The following is a 21,074-nucleotide window of genomic DNA, read 5'->3' on the forward strand; positions in this document are numbered from 1 at the left end:
CTTTTACACGTAGTTACAGTTCTATTTAGTACCGTATCGTCCTGAAGAACCCTTTATATGCTGAAATGGTTCTTTGTGTTAGAGTTTTGGGGTTCTTGATTCCCACCTTTTTGTTTTTCAAATCTGTAACTGCCAAAGCCTCCTCATTACTGATTTTCTGGAGCTCAGCTATATAACTAAAGTTACTACACAGACTGTCAACATACTCTCAACAGGTAAATTATTTCTTTCTTAAAATGTCTATAAATTATAACTTTAAAAATTGTAACAATCATTTCCTAACAATCATGTTTTTTTTTTCTCTCTCATTTTAGTTTAACAGAACATGTAAGTGTGAGCAGCTCTGTTCAGTTAAGGATACTCTTCTTCTCTTCTCCACAAATTAAGTAACAGAGATATGGAATTTATGATTCATATTGTTTGATTTTTTTTAAATTATGGCTTCATGCCTAAACATACACAGTCACAAAAAACATTAAAGCTATACCATGACTTTAAAACACCTTTTCCTTTAACATGGTAAAGGGCTCATTCTGTCCATTTTTTTTTTGCTAATTTTGGCCTTCATGAACATAATTGTTTTTACATAATCAAATGGAAGAGACACAATGTAACTCTAAATTGTGTATTTCAGATGCTGTCACGTATCATAACCTCATCATCTGCTGAGATAAACTGCCACTCAGAATACACACATAACGAAGGACGTAAAGACATCATAGAGGAAAATATTTCACTGAAACTTGGTCTTCATTACATCTACATCTTGTTCAATGTCAATTGTTATTTATTAATGTATTCAGCTAACCTCTGTTGTTAGAGCACTGTAATTATTGCTACAATCTGCCATGTCAATAAAAAGTACCTAATTGACACACCATGCTGTTTTGTTTTAATTTAAAACCCAAATAGAGGCAACAAGATATAAGACCAGGCAGATAGGGCTAAAAAAACAATATTCATAAATAATTTATAAAAAAAATAATAGTAATATTAATAATATGAAGATACTAATATACTAATATTAATTTCTTATTAATTAAAATTAATTTATTAATTAATATCGTTGAAAAGGTTATTTATAACATCATTAAGGTTTTATATAGCACTTTCAAAGCATAGTTCTTTATGGAACCTTATAAAAAGGGTTATATTTAGCACCAAAAAGGGTTCTGCTATTGCTACAAGCCGAAGAACCCTAATTTGGTACTGTTTAGAACCATTTTTCTTAAGAGTATACTATTACTATTTCTGCTTTTTAGCCAGTTGTGTACTACAAATATTGTTGGATCTTATGACTAATTGATTGTGATGTTCCTTATTGTAAGTCACTTTGGATAAAAGCTTCTGCTAAATGTAAGTGTAAATAATGCAGTAAGAGTAGAATGGTAGTATGCTGTTCCAAATTCAGCCTTGGTCTTAATCATGAGAATATGGTTATTAATGTGTTTTAAATTACATATCACATTATATTGGCAAAGCTAAAATTGATCAAATTAAACATTTCCCTTTGTGTTTTCAGTAAGCCTTTAGTTAGCAAGCTAACAGCTAAGCCTACATGTTTAGCATAGCGTTAACTGGTAAAGAAAAGCTATCATATAAGATATATAAACAGTGCAAAAGTGACAATACAGACATTTATAATGTTTCAAAAGATTTCTATATCAAATTAATGAATTTTTTTTCTTCTAAAAGTGTGCTGATAAAAAAAAAAAAAAAACACGTACCAGGCTTTCCACAAGAATAACAACTGTTCTCAACATTGATAATGATAAGAAACTCTGAAGACTGGAGTAATGATGCTGAATTCAGCTTTACATCACAGGAATAAATTACACATATATTAAAATAGAAAAGTGTAATAATATTTATTACCGGCCCCAAACTTTTGAACAGCATAATCTCTTTCCAGGCTTACAGTTGTAATCAAAACTCCCATTGCAAATCAGGTTTATTGGCAAAATGTACAGACTTTCAGCTGTTTGCAATGAACAAATCAAAGAAAAGTAATTGAAATTGCTCAACACAACATATGTTTCAATTGGTTTCCTCAAATTCAACTGAAAATGCAACTTTTAATGACTTCCGCAGTCTTAAAATGATTCAACCCCCTGAATAGAATCCCTCACAACAGCACAAATCTGCAAAACAGGTGTTGTTAGTGTGGGTTTGAGGGTTCAGAAAAGCCCTCGAGTGACTGCAAAGGCCTGCAGCAAGATTTGGTGGCAACAGGCACTGCGGTTTCAGCTTATACAGTAAGGCGAGTACTAAACGCATGCGGGTTTCCATGCCAGAACTCCAAGACGTACACCACTACTGACCCAAAAGCACAAGAAAAGTGCTCAAAATCATATTTAATATCATAAAATCATAATCATATCATATGTTGGGATTCTGCTTTGTATGTCTGGAGAAAGAGAAGAATGAAGCATCTGCTGAAAAGGACACTCTGTCTACAGTTAAGCATGGTGATGCTCAGTGATGCTCTGGGGCTGCTTTGCATCCTCTGGCACTGGAAACCAGCAGCGTGTGGAAGGCAAGATGGATTCATTGAAGTATCAGGAAATCTTAGGAGAAAATGTCATGCCGTCAGTGAGGAAGCTGAAGCTTGTCCGTCATTAGACCTTCCAACAGGACAATGATCCCAAGCATATTCCTCATTTCCACCAAGGCGTGGTTGCAGAAGAAGTCCTGGAAGATTCTACACTGACCATCACAGTCACCTGACTTGAACCATTTATAAAATCCAAGGTCATTGCTCATGAGGAATGGGCTAAGATTCCTCAGAAATGCTGCCAGAAGCTGGTGTCTGGTTAGACATCTTGGTTGCAGCAGGTCATAGCAAAAGTGTGTTCTACTAAGTACTAAAGATGCTTGCCATGAAGGGGTTGAATACTTTTAAGACTGCAGAAGTCATTAAAGGTTGCAGTTTCAGTTGAATTTGGGGAAACCACTTGAAACATTTGTTGTGTTGAGCTATTTTGATTTCTTTTGTTTGATTTGTTCATTACAAAAGTATGTAAATTTTGCGAATAAATGTGATTTGTAATGGGGGTTGAATAATTTCGATTACAACTGTACATTAACAAATACTCTGTATTACAACATGCTTTTTCAACAAGCAAATATCAATGCTAAAAGTGCACTTGCACTATTATATACCTATTATATATATATATATATATATATATATATATATATATATATATATATATATATATATATATATATATATATTATATTATATACTATGAATATTACCTATTCAGCTAGTCAGTTCTTGTGGCAATGCGTATAGTGCATATCCCTCAGTGACTGGACTGCTCTTGAAGGATTCAGAACAACTTGGTAGTTAAGGTTAGCTAAAACACCCATTTTATACCCACAATGTTTGTTACCTTGTATTGGTAAAAATAAAGGAAATGTAAATGCATGACTTACTTTTTGAAACCTACACCACTGTATCTGCTCACTTTGTAGATCTCCAGTCACTCAGGACACAGTTGGTGACCAAAGTTACTACAGAACAGATGTCTAAGAGGATAAGACATAGACAGGCAAGGAGAAGAAAAGTAGGAAGAAGAGGAGAGAAAGTGAGAGAGACAGAAAACTGACCTATATAAGAAAGAGGCTGAAATATTTATGGAAGTAAGTGTCCTAATTCACAAGCCACTGGGAGCGTTGCGGCCTATTCGTCCAATTGCAGCTAAGGAAAAGGACAAACACACATGCGTTCATATATACTGTACGTGCACACACACACTCAGAGCGTGTAAGGTCTGCGGTAGTTCTCTGTCCCGGCTTGCATGTTAACTCGACCACTCCTTGTCCACTAGTCCCAATATTCTCCCCTTTCTCTGGGTGTCGTTCTTTGAGCGGTTTCAACTTGTTATCACAACTGTCTTTATTGCTAAACATATGGGAAGGCACAAGTGATCAAAGCACCAAGACTCATTGGCAAGGCTTTATCTGTGGAGGGAGTTCGCATGCAATGTGACTGACTCTGCACCCACCTAGCAGCCCAAAGCGCGAGACATGCTTGGACAGATCCAACTCAGACGTTCAGATTGAGACCCGGGCGCTCAGAAAGTGAATGCATCATTATGACATTGTCAATTAACGATCAACTGCAATGGGGTCAATGCTGCCGCATAACTGCGTAACCTGCGCTGTTTAAATGCATGAGCTATAATCACAGGCTTAGCGAAGATTCAATTACAGCAGGTCAGGCACCTGTTTGGGGTGATGCATGAAGCTTTGATACCGAAGAAGGCTCTGTACTGAGATAATTGTATGGTCTTTTATCTGATATCATCATCTAACCAATGGGTGTTCGGTTAAGTAGGTTAAACGGTTCTGACTGGATGGGCAAATGCTCTGAAGGATGAGCCTGATTCCTTGGCTGTGATTCTAAGGCTCTTGGCTGTACATGACATTCTAATATATTATTATTGCTAAATGTTACAGTCTGAGCTGATATAAACAAGAAGTAACATAGTTGAAAATGTTATATATGTTGATTTGGATCAGTTAGTGGTCATTCAGCTGGACGAAGCATACGTGAATAGCACACAACTCAGGTGTCCCATGTGTTTTACTTGACACAGCATTTCAAAAACCTGGTGTTCATGGTGATGCGTCACAACGGCCATGCTTAGTTATTCATTGTCAGTGTTTTTGTTTGTTTATACGGAACAAATGTATTTACATTGTGATTTACACATTCTGCATAGTTAAGTTTACTTTATTGTGCATGTGCATAATTTTGACTATGATTGGATTATTCAAAACGTTTATTTTCTTTATATATTCTATATACATAAAATTGTTGGTAAGGCTCTTTTGCTTCAGCATGCATGTGTAACAAACGGGGGTAAAAGTGGGAAACTTCTGTGCGTGCTGATTGTAATTTAAAACTCAGAGTTTCCCCCGTCATATGGGAAAATACGTTTATAGCGATATATATTTAATATGATAATAATACTTATAAAAAATAACAAAGAACACAGAGTGAACTGCAGCGGGAGAAGTGCATGATCCAAGTTGTCCAAAACATTAGATTTGCTTTATAATAAGCACTTCAAACTAACCCATAAGCTTGCAGTTTAAAGTGGCTTGTCCTCCTGTCAGATGCTTCTGCTGTTTAATGCATTTGAGACCTTTTTCCTCAGCGCATAATTTACATTTTACGGTTGTATCATTATCTATAAATGTTAAAGGTCACACAAGTGTTTCCATTTTGCATAATGGCTCATTCTGACAGCAAGCGAGTCTCTGTTACACTTCAATAAAGGAGTTGCGGACCACGCAAACAAACGGATTGTAATAGCCTAGTGTTAATTTCAGTAACAAAATCTATGACAAAAAAACTTTGTTGATGACCTTTTTTTCCAGGACTAAGGGCAACCTCACACTACAGGACTGTAAGACTACCTGAACTGCTGTGGTGCTCACAGTTTAAGTTTTCTTGTCATCTGTCGTCGTCTTGTCATAGCAACGCATAGGGGACAGCGGGGCACAACCTAACGCTTTTTGACTTTCTCAGTTTGTGTAAATCTACTTAGGGTTTAGAGTATTTATTTTTTCCCACATTAATTTCACACGTCTAGTACAATTATATGGTTTTGTTTTATAAATACAGTATATACTTTTTTCTTGATATACCCCGAAAGAATGGAAGTGAAATGTGACAACATGCCCCATAGGTGGGGCACATTGTAACATGACCATATGACAGCTTAAAATGCTATCTGATCTAATCAAAAAAAATATATATATCTTAACTGTTAAATAACAGATATAAGATTAAAATGATATCAGATTTGTCTAATTCAAAATATACACCAAAAATAAAGATTAAATTAAATAAAAAATTAACATAAGTAAGAAATTTACTTTTGCTATGGTTAAATAAATGTTCAGTGATATCTTCCAAAGATTTCTGAATTTTGGCAAATAAAATTCTCTATAGGGTTGATATGTCAGCTTGTTAAAACACTAAAACAGTTTTGTCATGCTAGCATGTGTAGAAGTATTTAAAACAAGGGTGTTACAACTAGCCCCGCGTTAGGTTGTGCCCCGCTGTCCCCTACTACACAACACAACGCTGACGAGGTGCACAAACTACCAGAAATTTGGTCAAGAGGCAGTTCTGACCAACAGAGGGGAAAATAAACATGTTCTCAAATAAATTCAAGCGAGAAATTCACGCAATTGAGAGCTTGTGAGAGCTTTCCATTTACACCATCTGCACTGTGATTGGCTGGATTAGTTCCACCTTGTCGTTGCATTGCACGCACTACAAGATCACATGGTGATAATATCAAATGATCCGGGGGTTTTGTCGCAGACCTTGGAAATCTGTCTGCGACAGCAAAATCCAGCCAAAAGTCATGTAGCATAAGCTGATGAGGAAGAAGATGATGACGAGATGACAGCAACGTCATTAAATGATAACTGCTGTACCAAAAACATACCGAACCGTGACTTCAAAAGTCACAATTGCAAACTGTTACACCCCTAGTATGTTTTACTTAAAATCCTTTAATCATCAGTAATTTCGTTGACAATATTAACACTGCTTTAGCACTTGTTCAGCCAGTCCAAAAACAGTCCCAATGGGCCAGGACGCGCCCTTAAATCCAGCACTTAGACTAATTTTTCCTCTCTCCCTCCAGTCTGCCATTGTCCTCGTCCACAACAGTTCCAGAATCTTTAATTACTCTTGGTTGTTACCATGTTGTTTCCAGTCAATTCAGGCCCTTGTTTTGATGACAGTAACTGATAGTCCTGCTTGTGAGTTTAGGATTGATGCGTGTGGCTTGTTTGACACTCACTTCCTGGGTCTGCTTGCACAGACGAAAAAAGAGTGGAAATCAATGCTCTGTGTTTACGAGGGAGCCAGTGTACTGTAATCGGGCCTAGTTGAGCTGTACTGTACGAGCTAGAGTCTGCCGCTGCTGAGAGTCTAAACAGAGTGAGGAAACATTCACACTCTCCCGCAGAGACAACAGACCATCCTTACACGGCTGAACAGCATGAGAAAACCAAAGATAGGTGGAACAAAGTAAAAACTAGGATATTACTTGAAATACATCTCTGTTGCAGTCATTTAGCGTGAGAGACATTTCACTGCCAGCAACAGCTGGGAAGTAATAACCAGGCCCAGACAGAATCTATTTTTATTTATTTATTTATGAATTGATTGCATTTTTGCTAATTTTTGTTGTTGGTGGGAAATCTGCTGAATTTTGTGAAAAGAATTGACAGTAAACATGGTAAAATGTGTTTCATGACAGTTATATTACTGCATTGTTATTGGTAGCTAAAATGACCCACATTATTTAATATTTTAATAGAGTTTTAATATTTGATTACATTTTAATTAAAAAAACTAAGAACAAGAATAACTATTTATTTAAACAGCGGTTAGAGTACTGCATTCCTATTTGTAGCTGAAAGCTAAAATAATCCACAATATTTAATATTTTAATTATTAGTACAATTTTAATATTTGATTACCTTTTTTAATTAAAAATAAAAAAGAATGACTATGAGCTAGTGGTTAGAGTACTACATTCCTATTGGTGTCTGAAAGTTAAAAGTTATTTTTATTTGAATAATAGTACAATTTTAATACTTTTACAAATATTTTGTAATTATTAGCAAAGAATATATTTAAGTCTGTGAATCATGGGAAACCTGCAGAGTTTTGTGGGCCTGGAAATAACCTTCCCCAAACTTTTTTTTTCCCCAAAGATTGTATGTAGTTTAAGGATCCCCCCACCCCAGCAGTTGTTTCAGCAGTAACAGCACTTGGGCAAAAATAGCATATCTGGTACTATTTGAAATGCCTCACAGATTGAACAAGGAAGAACAAGATGGTGAGAACATGAATACTGTCACAGAAACACTAAGGAGGCACTCACGTAAGAAGTACTCTGAGGCATCTGCTTCATAATCTGTGTCTTCTGGAAAGTGATCTATCTGCTTACACAATCCTTTGAAGTTTCCTGTAACAGAGAAACATAGTTGCAGAGTTAGGTTTGTGAATTCAAACACCACATTTCCACGTTTTGTATGACTTTATGCTTATTCAGAGGGCACCGAGGGACATGTGAGGATGTTCAGACCCAGCGCACATGCACTCGGGTTGGGCTCGGCTACTCAAGCGAGCCCGAGGATGCGGTTCGGAGCAGAGGCCTGTCGCGAGGCCACTCCAGCAGCAGGCGGTGGCTTGTAAACAAGAGCAGCACAGCTGGTGAAGACCTGGAGCTGCTCCAACCGCTGTGCTATGGGAAGCTCATCTCCTAATGTTCATTTATTAAGCGTGCTAGAAGAACCTGACATGCCAACGCCCAGGTTCAGACACTTTTTGGCCTGCTCAGTGAGGAACCTGCCACCCTCCGCCACTGCTTTGGCCCGTAGTGCATTACAGGTCAGTCAAGGTGAACTGGAGATGTGGGCCTGCAAACAGCAGCGATTACCGCAGCCTTTGATGTGTGTGTGGACATAAACAACGGGCACGGCACCAGGAGCACAGTGCCAAGCTTATGAAGTTGTTCATCCAACCCCCCCGTTACCTCACCACTCTCCCTCCTTCATCTCCCACTCTCTCTTTTCCGTCCTCCCATGTGTTTCTCTAATGATTTAATCAGTTTTTTCTTCTTCTTCATGGTGCCAGGTGTTGCTGGGGATATTTTGGCTGGGAGGCAGAACATTAGTGGCATGCTTGGTGAGATGAGATGAGAGTAGAGGCCTATCAAAGAAGCTTTCATGTAGACAGATTTACACTAGTCTCTCTACTCCATACAGTCTGTTCCACTAGGCTTTCAGGTCGAGAAGAAAGATAACAGGCGAGCAGTACCTTCTGCTTTTACAGGGTTAGTCGATTAGTTTTTTTTTTTTTTTGTCTCGTCTGTCAGTATTGGTTTTCGCTTCAGTTTCAAGATGACAGCTTTTGCTTTAAGAAAATAGAATAAAGCATTTTTAAGAACACTTTGAGGTGAAGTCTGTAATTTCTGTGCCACTTGTGTCACCAAACGGAATTGCAATCAAAATGTCTGTTAAACCATTATATAATACCTGGACAAAAAGCTATCCGTTAGCATTCGCTGGAGCTGAAAATGCTGGATTTAAAATCTGCAAAACAATTGTGTCTTGAAGCGAGTGGATTTACAATTAGAGTTGTAAAATGTCATGTGACTAATCACTTGAGAACTGAAAAAGAACTATTCTGCTTGGCTGGTGGCACCACAAGAACGTGCACCCAAACCTGAGCGACTGTGCTTGTGAAAGGTAACAGAGAGGGGGGAAATGTCTTGCTTTTCGACAGTCCTTCAAAAAGAATCGCCCACTGGTAAAAATTCTACTATAATATAATGAAATAATTGTGATTCACAAAAAATATTATTTTGTCAGAATACATAGTAACTTTTGAATAGTGCTCAATTACAGAAAGATAAATTAAGCCAGTGGTCCCAACCATTTTGACTCAAAAGCCCTTCAATGTCCAAAACAATCTTATAAGGCCATATACAGTAAGGTAAGACATGTCCTCCAGTTTTCCTACTATAATTATGATAAAGAGGCTGGGAAATAATCAGAAATTATAGTTATTAGTTTTAATTAACTTAATTTAATGATGCAGTTTTAAGTTAGGTTCTTTAATATATTAATATCAATATTAATTGTATTAATAATAATGTGTTCATTTGAATAATGAGAAATTGAATAATGGCCCTTGGAAGTTTGCTGAAGCCCTCCTGAGTCAAGGAGTTTTATTATACTAAAGGATTAGAATCAATTTCACCCATAAAGTGATAGTTCACCCAAAAAAACAAGTTTCCATTTACTCACTAAAAGATATTGGGCCCTATCTTGCACCCAGCGCAATTGACTTTGTACACCGACGCATGTATCATTCCTATTTTGCACCCGCGCACAGCGGACTTTTCCCTCCACAGACGCACGTCGGTAAATTAGGAAATTAACTTGCGCTCCCGGGGGCGGTTCAGCGCAAAGAGGAGGCGTGTTCCGGTGCAAATGTTCCCTGGTGCTATTTTGCAGGTTTAGAAAACAATTCCGTGTTTGCGCATGTTATTCATATGCTATTTTAAGGGCGCATGCTTGGCCGTAATCAATGTAGCGTGTGCACAACGCGCATACACTTTGCTTATCTCATCTACTCACAGACGCAGCAGTTCTCATTTTTAGAAAACCATACATTATTACAAGGAAAAATATTAACACACGAGGGAAATCATTGTTGTGTCCATGAAGATGTGAAAAAATAGGCATAAATCTAGCTTACACATTTACCCAAATTATTATACGCCTGTTTAACCGAAGCTAATTTGGGTGGGTTTTTCCCATCCCCAATGTAACTTCTCTGTCTTTTACGGCCCTGACGAGAACGTTGCTCTCCTCGGCTGTGAACCGCTCCTGGCGTGCGCCTGCCTGGCAAATCTGCCGTTATAATATCAATCCGCCATGGAACAAGCGCGCCTGCTCTTAAAGGGAATGTGAGATGTCGCTCTGATTGGTTTATTTCATGTTATGCTCAAACCACACCTATGAATAATGAAGCTACTTCAGACCAACCCATTTTAGATTTGCGTCGGGCACAAGAGTCATTTATCCCGCCGGTATAATAGCAACAGCGCCCAAGACCCGCCCACAAAGTTATTTGCGTTTCGTGCTTGATACTTGCGTTTCAGATCGTTAAAATAGGGCCCTTTCTGTTTTTGTCCATACATTGGACCCCACATTCATTGCCTAATAAAAATACAGAGTCAAAAATATATTTTGTGTGTTTCACAGAAGAAAGTCTTGGAATAACATGATGGTGAGTCAATGATGACATAATTATACTTTTTTGAATAAACTATCTCTTTAAGTTTTGTCTCAATGTAAAAAGGCTGAAAATGTTTGCTAATAGATTTTATAGCAGTAGCAGCATCTTTTACTCTGTTGGATTTGTCAGTTATTGGATTTTATGCTGCTCAAAGCCATTTGAGGTTGACTTTAATGCAATAAATGAATAATAAGCAAGCTCATATATAGCTAATGGCGTTATGGTCAGATTGATTCAGGGGTTCTGTGAGAAACCCAACAAATGCACAAGGGTTGTGTCCGACACCTCTTAATCAACCGAGCATCAGATATGCAAGTGCTGAGTTTGTATGTTTGTGTATTTGTGATGTTCATTGCTCTGCTTCACCTTCCTGTGCTTTGGCTCACAATCAAACATTGCACATTGATTTCTATCAGTGAGCTCTGCGGCAATTAGCTGGAGCAGGGGTGGGAGAGGAGAGAGAGAGAGAGAGAGAGAGAGAGAGAGAGAGAGAGAGAGAGAGAGAGAGAGAGAGAGAGAGAGAGAGGGTGAAGATGAAAGGGAAGAGCAGGACAGAGTAGAAGGAAAAACCGAACAAAGATTACAAACATAGAATGAAAGGGAAAAGGTGGTTTCCTTAAAGTACAAATGTCCTGTTCATGTATGAAATGTTATGCACTTTAGGTTCTTTATGTGTCAAAATACATATATGATATTGTTCAAGTATCAAATTACGTATCTTTAATATCACGACCTGATATTGACCATTTTAAAATATTTTAATCTTTTCTGCTTCAGCTTATAATGTCTTTCACATACACAAATGATGATGTATAATGACAAACGGCTAAATTCATGAAATTGTTTTGCCATTTTTGCATGCCACTTAAAGTGCAATTGCTGCATGCGCTGAGGATTCGTTTTATTCAAGTTATTGTGTTCAGAGTAAATTAGACTCATTAAAGATGTTGCCTTTACAAAAATAAATCAATAAATACAGTATTATAAAAATATGGACCAGATTTACTAACAGCTTGTACCAGCACAAACACTCATATAGTGTTAAAAAACTACTGTTAGTATTTACTAAAGACACACACAGTGAAAAATTTGCGCTGAAAAGGCATGAACAGGGTTATTTTTTAGGCTGAACTTTTTGCATATGCATTTGTAAGAGTTTCCCTTTCAGACACAAAATTTACGGGAGGAGAGTGTCTGAATAAATAATGCAACGCTATTTACTAAGATTTGCCAAAAAAGCACGTTTTAACCCATTTTGCGCTTGACATGAATGTGATCGTTGTTGCTGAGTACAGCGTGTTAGAATGGAGAGAATTTTCTGCTCTAGTGTTAATTTACTTGGTTAATTTTACACTATTTTTAGTTTGCTGCGCCTGTGTTGTTAGTAGATTACCCGCACCTGATTATCATTGTCTCTGCTTGTTTGTGACCCTACGCTAAATTTGCTCTTGGTAGATTGTGTTGGTCATAATGGAAATGAGATGATGGGTCTGTGTTCTTTAATTTGCACATTGTCAGTAGATCGACCGCAGAACTTTCCACTCCCATCTGCGCATTTATGAGACTGCAGTCTCGCGCTAATTTGCTGTTTAGTATATCTGGCCCTGTGTTTCCTATTTGGCTGGTGCAATTCATGTTGTATGCGGGAAACGGTTGTAAATATATTTTACCGATAGTTATTAATCAAATAATAATAATCAAAAGATGGACAAGAGTCCCCTAACTCTAAACTCCCTTAACTCCTCTAGTGAGAAACGGAGAACAGCCATGCTTGTGTGTATATCTCAGAGACTTCATGAGGACTTCATAAAATGATACCGACATTACTGTCATGAATTAAACGTCTATCACTAGCAAAGTTGAGTCTGAAGGTCTGAGTTGACCTTCCAGTTTCAAGGGCTGAGGAAGACTATGATCTGGATCGCTGATGTAGGGACAGAGTCCGTCTTATTTAATCACTGTAATGGCGGAGAGGGGTCGTTGTACCCATCCTATCTTGTGACGTGTAGATGAGCTATGCATTGCCCTCCTGCTTCAGTTCCTCATAAAGCATGCAATTATCATTATGCTTAAAGGAAGGGGGTCAGGGATGAAGAGAAGAGAGAGAGAAGGAGAGAGAGAAAGAGAGAGGGATTGGTAGGGCAAATTTATGAGTGCTTGTGCGGCAGAAACCCCCAGTCAGCCCACGCACTAGGCTTTCCCATTCGCCATCAGTCGATGAACCTCCATCTCTTGTGTTCTCCATTTCCTAGCCTTTTCTCTCTGTTCATGTCAGTGGATATTCGGTTTCCATAGACACTGCCTGAGAACTGAGGCTGCTTGGGTACAATCACATGTATGTGGGCGTTTTTTCAACTACATGCACTTCTTTGGTGGATTTCTATTCAAATAAAATAACAGGTTCCTTATGAAGGTAACATTAAAATTGTCTTAAACTTACACATGCATTTATTTTTGCTATTTGTCAAATGTCTTATATTATTTCTTTTTCTCTTGTCTCAGATTTCAGCCTTGCAATATTTTTTTTATGGAAATTCATATTTTATCATTTATAAACTGATCTAAACAAAGTGAAATAAAAATAAACCACTTCAATATTTATTTTGTGAAAATGATTTGATCCTGTCTGTCTGCCTTGTTTGATAAAAAATATTTTATCAATATCAATATCAATATCAATATCAATATCAATATCAGTCAATCCATTCCACCACAACTAATAATTTTGACCCAGTAAAGTCTTTTTTCTTCTACTGTACTAATGGTTGAGACGAAATACTATGAGATGTGATGAATGGAGGAATACTAGAACAATAAGGGAAAATGTTGTAATAATTTTTGAATGCAGTATTTTTATTGTCTAGGATTTCCAATTAAGCTAATTTGCCAAATTGTCCAAAAATAAAATTTTATTTTACATAGCTGTGTGTATTTATGAAATGTTACCTGTGAAATTAGCCTTAGCTTGGTAAAAGAGTCTGCCAGCTTAATCTAACATTTTTTGAAGAATGCCACAAAGAAATTACTTCCGATTAGATGAGACTGCAAGTGTTTACACACGGCACCAAAAGTGCATGCCCATAGTTGATAACACACACACACACACACACACAAATTATATTAGTTTTGGATGTGGAAAAAAATGAACCCTGTTTTTGAGAGATTAGGTATTTTATTAATGAATTCAGTTGGTGTTGAGATGTGAAGTTAATTCCAGCAAACTCTCCCTACAGCAATGTTTTCTTTCTATGTTCAAGCCATTGGGGCCTTTATGCACCTTCCCCCTAGTCTTCTCTCATCCGTCTCTCTAAGTAAGTGCTGGATTGTAAAGATGTACTGCGTGGGATTTACTGCTGGTTAAAAGTGGGACAATTTCTCTCTGCTGAAACTCCTCACTATTCATCTCTTTACTTTTTCCTCCCCCTTTCTTCTCAGTTATACGCATTTAATTCAGAACAAGCCATGAGTTCAATTCAGTTCAAAGTGAAGGTCTATAGGCTGCTTAAAAAATATATTAATTACTAACATGATCATTGTGTGTTGGTGTTAGTTTGGTCCCCAATTTGTTATGCTTCCTAACTATTGGAACTAAGCAAGGCATACTTCTAAATATCTTTAGACATTTATAATACATACATATATGAGAAATTATAAGTAACAAAAAATTATCAAATATATTTATATAAAAATATTTAAAAATAATTTTGTAATATGAATATTGACCTTTTTTGTATATTTTCAAATATATAAAAAAATAGATCTGAAAATAGATCTTTTTGGCCATATGGAACTTGTTTAAGATGGTCTAACTAGTCTCCCACCCAAGCCAAACTGGTGTTAATATGGTCTAACTGGTTTCCCAACCTTGCCAAATTAGTATTTAGCATGTTTAGCATGACCAGACCTTACCAGGGTTACATTTTTATTCGATAGTCCACTTTAGACATTCTACTGACGATAAGTAACTTTGCAACTACATGTCAATATTAAGCAGACAGTCTACTAATACTCTAAATAATAAGTGTTCGTTGACATGTACTGTAGTTGCAAAGTTATGTATCAGTAGAGTGTCTAAAGTGGACTATCGAAATAAAGTGTTAACTGTGTTGGTCCCAATCAGATATGTTTCTCCACTAGCATCCAAGGAAGACATCTTTGGTCAACCAGTATCATCAGAAACGCCATGCTGATTAACCAGCTAAGTTTTGCCACATGTCGGACCAGCACTAACCAGCATAAACCAGGTTTAAGCTGGTCTTTTCAGCAGGATGTCTACTGAAAACATCAACTCAGTAACTATATGTATAGCTCAGTATCTGTCCTCTCCTTTGTCCTCATTGTTTCATTCTCCCTTTTTAGTCCTTTCAGCTTCTTAGAGATGAATGACCATAGAAAAAACATAAAGCTCATTGCCCAACGATGGCAGATTACTGCATGGAAAAAATGTGATTTTTACTTTAATTGTAATCTTTATCTTCCCATGCTTTTCCCTTCCGCACAATTTCCATTCAGTGTGAAAGATTACAGAGGGATTATTAAAGATAATTGGGAGCATTCTCCTGCAGTCCTCCTCTCTTCTCATCTCCACCCTTCATGCGGCTCATTAGATATCTGAAGTCGTCTTCCCTATGAAGAAAGTGTCACTATGCAGCCCTTCTCACTCACGGTATGTGTGTGTGTGTATGTGTTAATGGTTGAAAAACAATGAGTGACCCCTTTCACAGCTCTTTTTCTCTCTTGCTGCTGCTATCATAGACCAAGGATATTGACATTTTTCCTCGCCTGTCACCGACCCCTCGGTGGCCATTGTCCTATCATCGTCTGCTCGACTAAAGACAGGCATGCAGAAGAGCCGCCCACATGCTGCTGCCCTCCAACAGTGATGTCATCCCTTCAGCTCAAGAGAAAATCAATGCCGTTGCCCACACAGTTAAAGACAGAGCTGAAGAGGGTTCGTGTGTGTATGTATTTGATGTATTTGTGTGTGTGAGTGTTTGTAGGGGGTGTCAATCAGCTCAGTTCAACTCAGTGGAGGAGTAGGCCAGATTTTAGTTTTTAGTTTTTGTGTGTTTTTTTTTCTGTGAGAGGGAGAGCTTGGATTTTTCATCAGACTCCGCCCCATCTCATCTTTTTTTACTGGCCTGCTGCAGGTGGGTGTAATAGTTTCAAAAAAGTTTACCAGCAGCCTCATGAGCTGTGCATTATTAGTCTGAGTTTCCATGGTTACAGTTGAGGCCTATCAGATGGTTATATCAAGCAGCAATCTAAGCCTTCAATTTGAAAATATATTTAATTTAAATCTTCAAGTGAAAAACTATATTACAAATATCCTTACAAAGTCCAGTCTTCAAATACATTTGGGGTAAATGTTTTACAGTATGTTTTGCACAATATAAATATACAGTATATCATATTTTCTCATAAAGACCTACAAATAAATGTCGCCTCTAAGATGTATTTTAAGACTTGAAATGTATTTTATTGCCACTTTAAGTAATATTTATTTTTTCACTTGAAGGTTTAAATGAAATATATTTTCAAATTGAACAATATATTTCTGGTGTAAACTAAATGGGCCATCCTAGGCTGGTGTAAGCTGTTCTATACAGTGGGGAGAACAAGTATTTGATACACTGCCGATTTTGCAGGTTTTCCTACAAAGCAAAAATCCAGAAAATCACATTGTATGATTTTTAAATAATTAATTTGCATTTTATTGCATGACATAAGTATTTGATCACCTACCAAGCAGTAAGAATTCCGGCTCTCACAGACCTGTTAGTTTTTCTTTAAGAAGCCCTCCTGTTCTCCACTCATTACCTGTATTAACTGAACCTGTTTGAACTCGTTACCTGTATAAAAGACACCTGTCCACACACTCAATCAAACAGACTCCAACCTCTCCACAATGGCCAAGACCAGAGAGCTGTGTAAGGACATCAGGGATAAAATTGTAGACCTGCACAAGGCTGGGATGGGCTACAGGACAATAGGCAAGCAGCTTGGTGAGAAGGCAACAACTGTTGGCGCAATTATTAGAAAATGGAAGAAGTTCAAGATGACGGTCAATCTCTTTTTGGTCTAAACTCCACTCGCCGTGTTTGGAGGAAGAAGAAGGATGAGTTCAACCCCAAGAACATCATCCCAACCGTGAAGCATGGAGGTGGAAACATCATTCTTTGGGGATGCTTTTCTGCAAAGGGGACAGGACGACTGCACCGTATTGAGGGGAGGATGGATGGGGCATTTATCGCGAGATCTTGGCCAACAACCTCCTTCCCTCAATAAAAGCATTGAAGATGGGTCGTGGCTGGGTCTTCCAGCGTGACAACGACCCAAAACACACAGCCAGGGCAACTAAGGAGTGGCTCCGTAAGAAGCATCTCAAGGTCCTGGAGTGGCCTAGCCAGTCTCCAGACCTGAACCCAATAGAAAATCTTTGAAGGGAGCTGAAAGTCCGTATTGCCCAGCGACAGCCCCAAAACCTGAAGGATCTGGAGAAGGTCTGTATGGAGGAGTGGGCCAAAATCCCTGCTGCAGTGTGTGCAAACCTGGTCAAGAACTACAGGAAACGTATGATCTCTGTAATTGCAAACAAAGGTTTCTGTACCAAATATTAAGTTCTGCTTTTCTGATGTATCAAATACTTATGTCATGCAATAAAATGCAAATTAATTACTTAAAAATCATACAATGGGATTTTCTGGATTTTTGTTTTAGATTCTGTCACTCACAGTTGAAGAGTACCTAGGATAAAAATTACAGACTTCTACATGCTTTGTAAGTGGGAAAACCTGCAAAATAGGCAGTGTATCAAATACTTGTTCTCCCCACTATATATAAATGACCAACAATATATGAGGAAATATACCTATAAATATAACTAAAACTTATCCAAAATGTTTGGTCACACTTTAGTTTGGGGAACACATATTCACTATAAACTACGACTTTTGCCTCAGTAAACTCCTTCATATTTATTGCTTATTAATAGTTAGTAAGGAAGTTGCTATATGGAGTCTTGGAGCTTGTTTAAGATGGTCTACCTTGTCTCCCAGGCCAAGCTGGTGTTAATCTGGTCCAAATGGTCTCCCAACCTTTCCTAACTGGTATTTATTAGGTTTAGCAGGCCCTCAACCTGTCTAAAACCATCAAAACAGACCAGACTAACCTAACCATCTTAGGCCGGTTTAAGCATTTTTTTTTCAGCAGTGAAGCTACTGAACAACATATGAATGTTACTTTGCTGTGGTTAAAGAGCCCTTAATGTTTGTACTGTATCTTAATAACCAAATACTTTATACCAAAACCACAGTGAGGTGTAGCAAGCACTCCATGGTTACCGTTGCCCTCGGTGATGGGGATGGATGGGTATGGGGTTAATATCTGCCGTTGGTGTGCTAACGATGTGGCCTTAATTAACGACAGTGGCAGCATAAGGCACAACAGACATAATCGGTGTATTCATCTTAATAATCACCAGTTATTAATCTCAATAATCCTGCTGGTGAGGTGTGTGCTGGAGTACGTCGCCAGGAGAGCTCTGTTCGTACCGTTCCCAGCAGGTGCTCTGTCTGTGTGTGCATGTGCCTTGGCATAAATAATGATGCTGGATTGGTGAATGGGTGCTGTGTGTTTTGGATCGTTCCAGGTTAGGTGTAACAGCTTCAGAAATTAGATGCTCAGTAAATGTTACAGCCATTTTCCTAGTACAAATCCAGCTAAAACCAGCTTCTGATGAACTAGCTGGTTAAAACTGATCATTTATCATTTATTAGCTTGTTCAACTTGATTTAGCTTGCATGCAGTTTTTCATATGTGTGTGAAACATTACTGTAGTGGTACACCGTACACCTAGTTTAGGTCTTTATGAATACCAGCAAATTTATATAATCGTTAGTGCTGTCAATCGATTAAATTCAGTCAAACTGGTGTACATTGAGACTTGAGACAAAACAATGCCACTGACGTATTTTAAGATTTGCCAGTGCAAATTGCTTTAAAACAGCCCAAACATGCATTTTAGTCTGGGACTAGCTTAAGCTTTGTCTGTGAAACCGGGGTAATTTTCTTTAGAAGGCAACATAGTATTTGTTTAATTTGCATATCACTGAGTACATCTCTGATTGGCATACAGTCCACAGCAATAGAATTTGCAAGTGAAATTTTCATAATTAGAGGCCATTTGCACAGGACACATTCTTGTACTCCTATGTTTTTATAAAATGTTAATCTATGGATACATGAACATGGCCATCTTTGACAATTGCTTTATGCTTTATGTGGTTTTTCAGTGTCTTGTGCCTTGAGGACAGTGTTTTTTAAGACACGTGTTTACAGTTTAAAAGTGTTTTAAAATGTGTCCTTTTACTCCTGTGTTCTGCTTCATTTTTTCCCCTTATGCACCATCCAGGGGTATTTGAATCCAAAATTGTGTGAACAGACATTTGAGCCATTTTCTGAATTTCTCAGATGGTAGGAAAATTGTATAGCAGTTTTGCAAATGGGTTATGACACATTATTAATTGTGTTTTTGCATTTATATTTTGTTGATTGACTTTTTTGTTCATATAAATTGACAGCTCTAATATTCATATAGTAATTGTAGAAGCTGAACTGGTTTGGTTGGGTTTGTTTTCTTAAAAGGAGACAACTGACCCCTAAATTCCTTCATGGATTTAAAGAGGTCATGACATGAGAAATCATATTTGCCTTGATCTTTTGACTGTAAGAGATATTTGTACCATTAAAACATCCTGGAAGTTTCATAGCTTAAAACATCCTCCTGATCATAAACAAAGCATTTATTTAATTAAGCTCCAGAAATGACTCGTTTTGATATTGCGGGATCTGTGACGTCACAGCAAATATATGTATGCATATGCCAGAGCAAGACATTAACAAATAGCTGTACATCATCACACCATAGGCCCCGCCCAGTGGTGTTCAGTCACTTAACGGCTGACATTTGTCTATACTGGATGTTCAGTTGCATATTCAATTTCTGACATACTCCATGCACTCATGTCTGTCAACAAAAGGACAATGAATGCCCTTGTCATTGCCGCCTATCAATGACGTAATATCCACGCTATCCTCGGTTTCTGCTTGTAGAAATCATAGATTCAGTATATATACATAGAATCCTCATTAGCGGCCGTTTCAATGGGCCGCTATACGTAAGGCGTTAATGAGGATCTGTGTATATATTTCTATGATACAAAATCTCGCACGCCGCTGTTGTGTCGTTCAGTCATCATGGTTCAGGATTATTGATTGCGAGTACAGCAACCCCCCCCCCAAAAAAAGTAAACATAGATCAACTGAGGCACTCAGATGCCTCACTCCTTACTTTCACTCTGTTTTTCAGGTTCGAGAACGAGCAGTGCGCTGTGTTTTTTATGTTGCTAGGCAACCACTGAAACAGCTGTCCTGTCAGTCAAGTAAACGTCAAATCAGCCTTTTATTAACTTTATTTACTTTCTGTTAACATTGTGGTAGTTACGGTTCGTTAAGTCCTGGTAACCCGCGAGAGCACCACAAGTTTATCCTCCATCATTGCACTCTCCGGGCGTTCAAGCAACTGTAGCTTCCATCACTAAAACAGAAGGCCCGCCTCTCCATTCATTCGATTGGACAGTGTAAAAAAACGCAATGACGTCGGGCACTTTTTCCGCTCGGAGTTGCTTTTTTTCAACTGCAAAAACGCGAGGCGCAGCAGGCGCAGAACGCTCGCTGCCATAGGAAACTAACTGAAAAAAGGCCCCTCTCACTGCAAAAAACACGTCAGGTGCGACCGGGGCCTTAGACAGTGATTTGCAGTGCTAACCCAAGCATGCACACACACACACACACACACAAACACACACATACATTCTGTTAGTATTTGTGTTGACTTTTTGAGGATCAGAGATCCCTCGACATTAGCTTTGATGCTCAGCTAAAAGCGGCCTGCACCCCACAGTCATCATCATGGAGTCGCACCCCCCCCCCCCCCCCCACCCCCCACCTCCACACACACATACACACATACACATATCACCTCTCTCTACAGTGTGATACCCATCCCCCCTTCCCCTGGCAGACCTCCTTTCCTTCCCTTTCTCAAATAACCTCCTCTTTTGTGTCTTTTCCTTCCTTTCCTTTTCAGTTTTGTCACTTATATCAGCTTTCTCTCTCCTACATTTTTAACCCCACCCTCCCCTCTCACGTCTCCACC

General features: G+C 38.2%; 1 protein-coding gene across 1 annotated transcript in view; it reads right to left on the reverse strand.

Annotated features, from left to right (window-relative positions):
• cacng2a (calcium channel, voltage-dependent, gamma subunit 2a) overlaps positions 1–21,074 on the reverse strand; it is a 91,787-nt gene that overhangs the window by 26,905 nt on the left and 43,808 nt on the right. Inside the window, exon 2 of the mRNA XM_084426850.1 lies at positions 7,929–8,012. Within this exon, the coding sequence (XP_084282976.1) occupies positions 7,929–8,012 (84 nt within the window). The remainder of the gene's footprint in view (positions 1–7,928; positions 8,013–21,074) is intronic.

The sequence above is a fragment of the Rutilus rutilus genome (assembly GCF_951802725.1).
Source record: "Rutilus rutilus genome assembly, chromosome: 1".
Taxonomy (NCBI): domain Eukaryota; kingdom Metazoa; phylum Chordata; class Actinopteri; order Cypriniformes; family Leuciscidae; genus Rutilus; species Rutilus rutilus.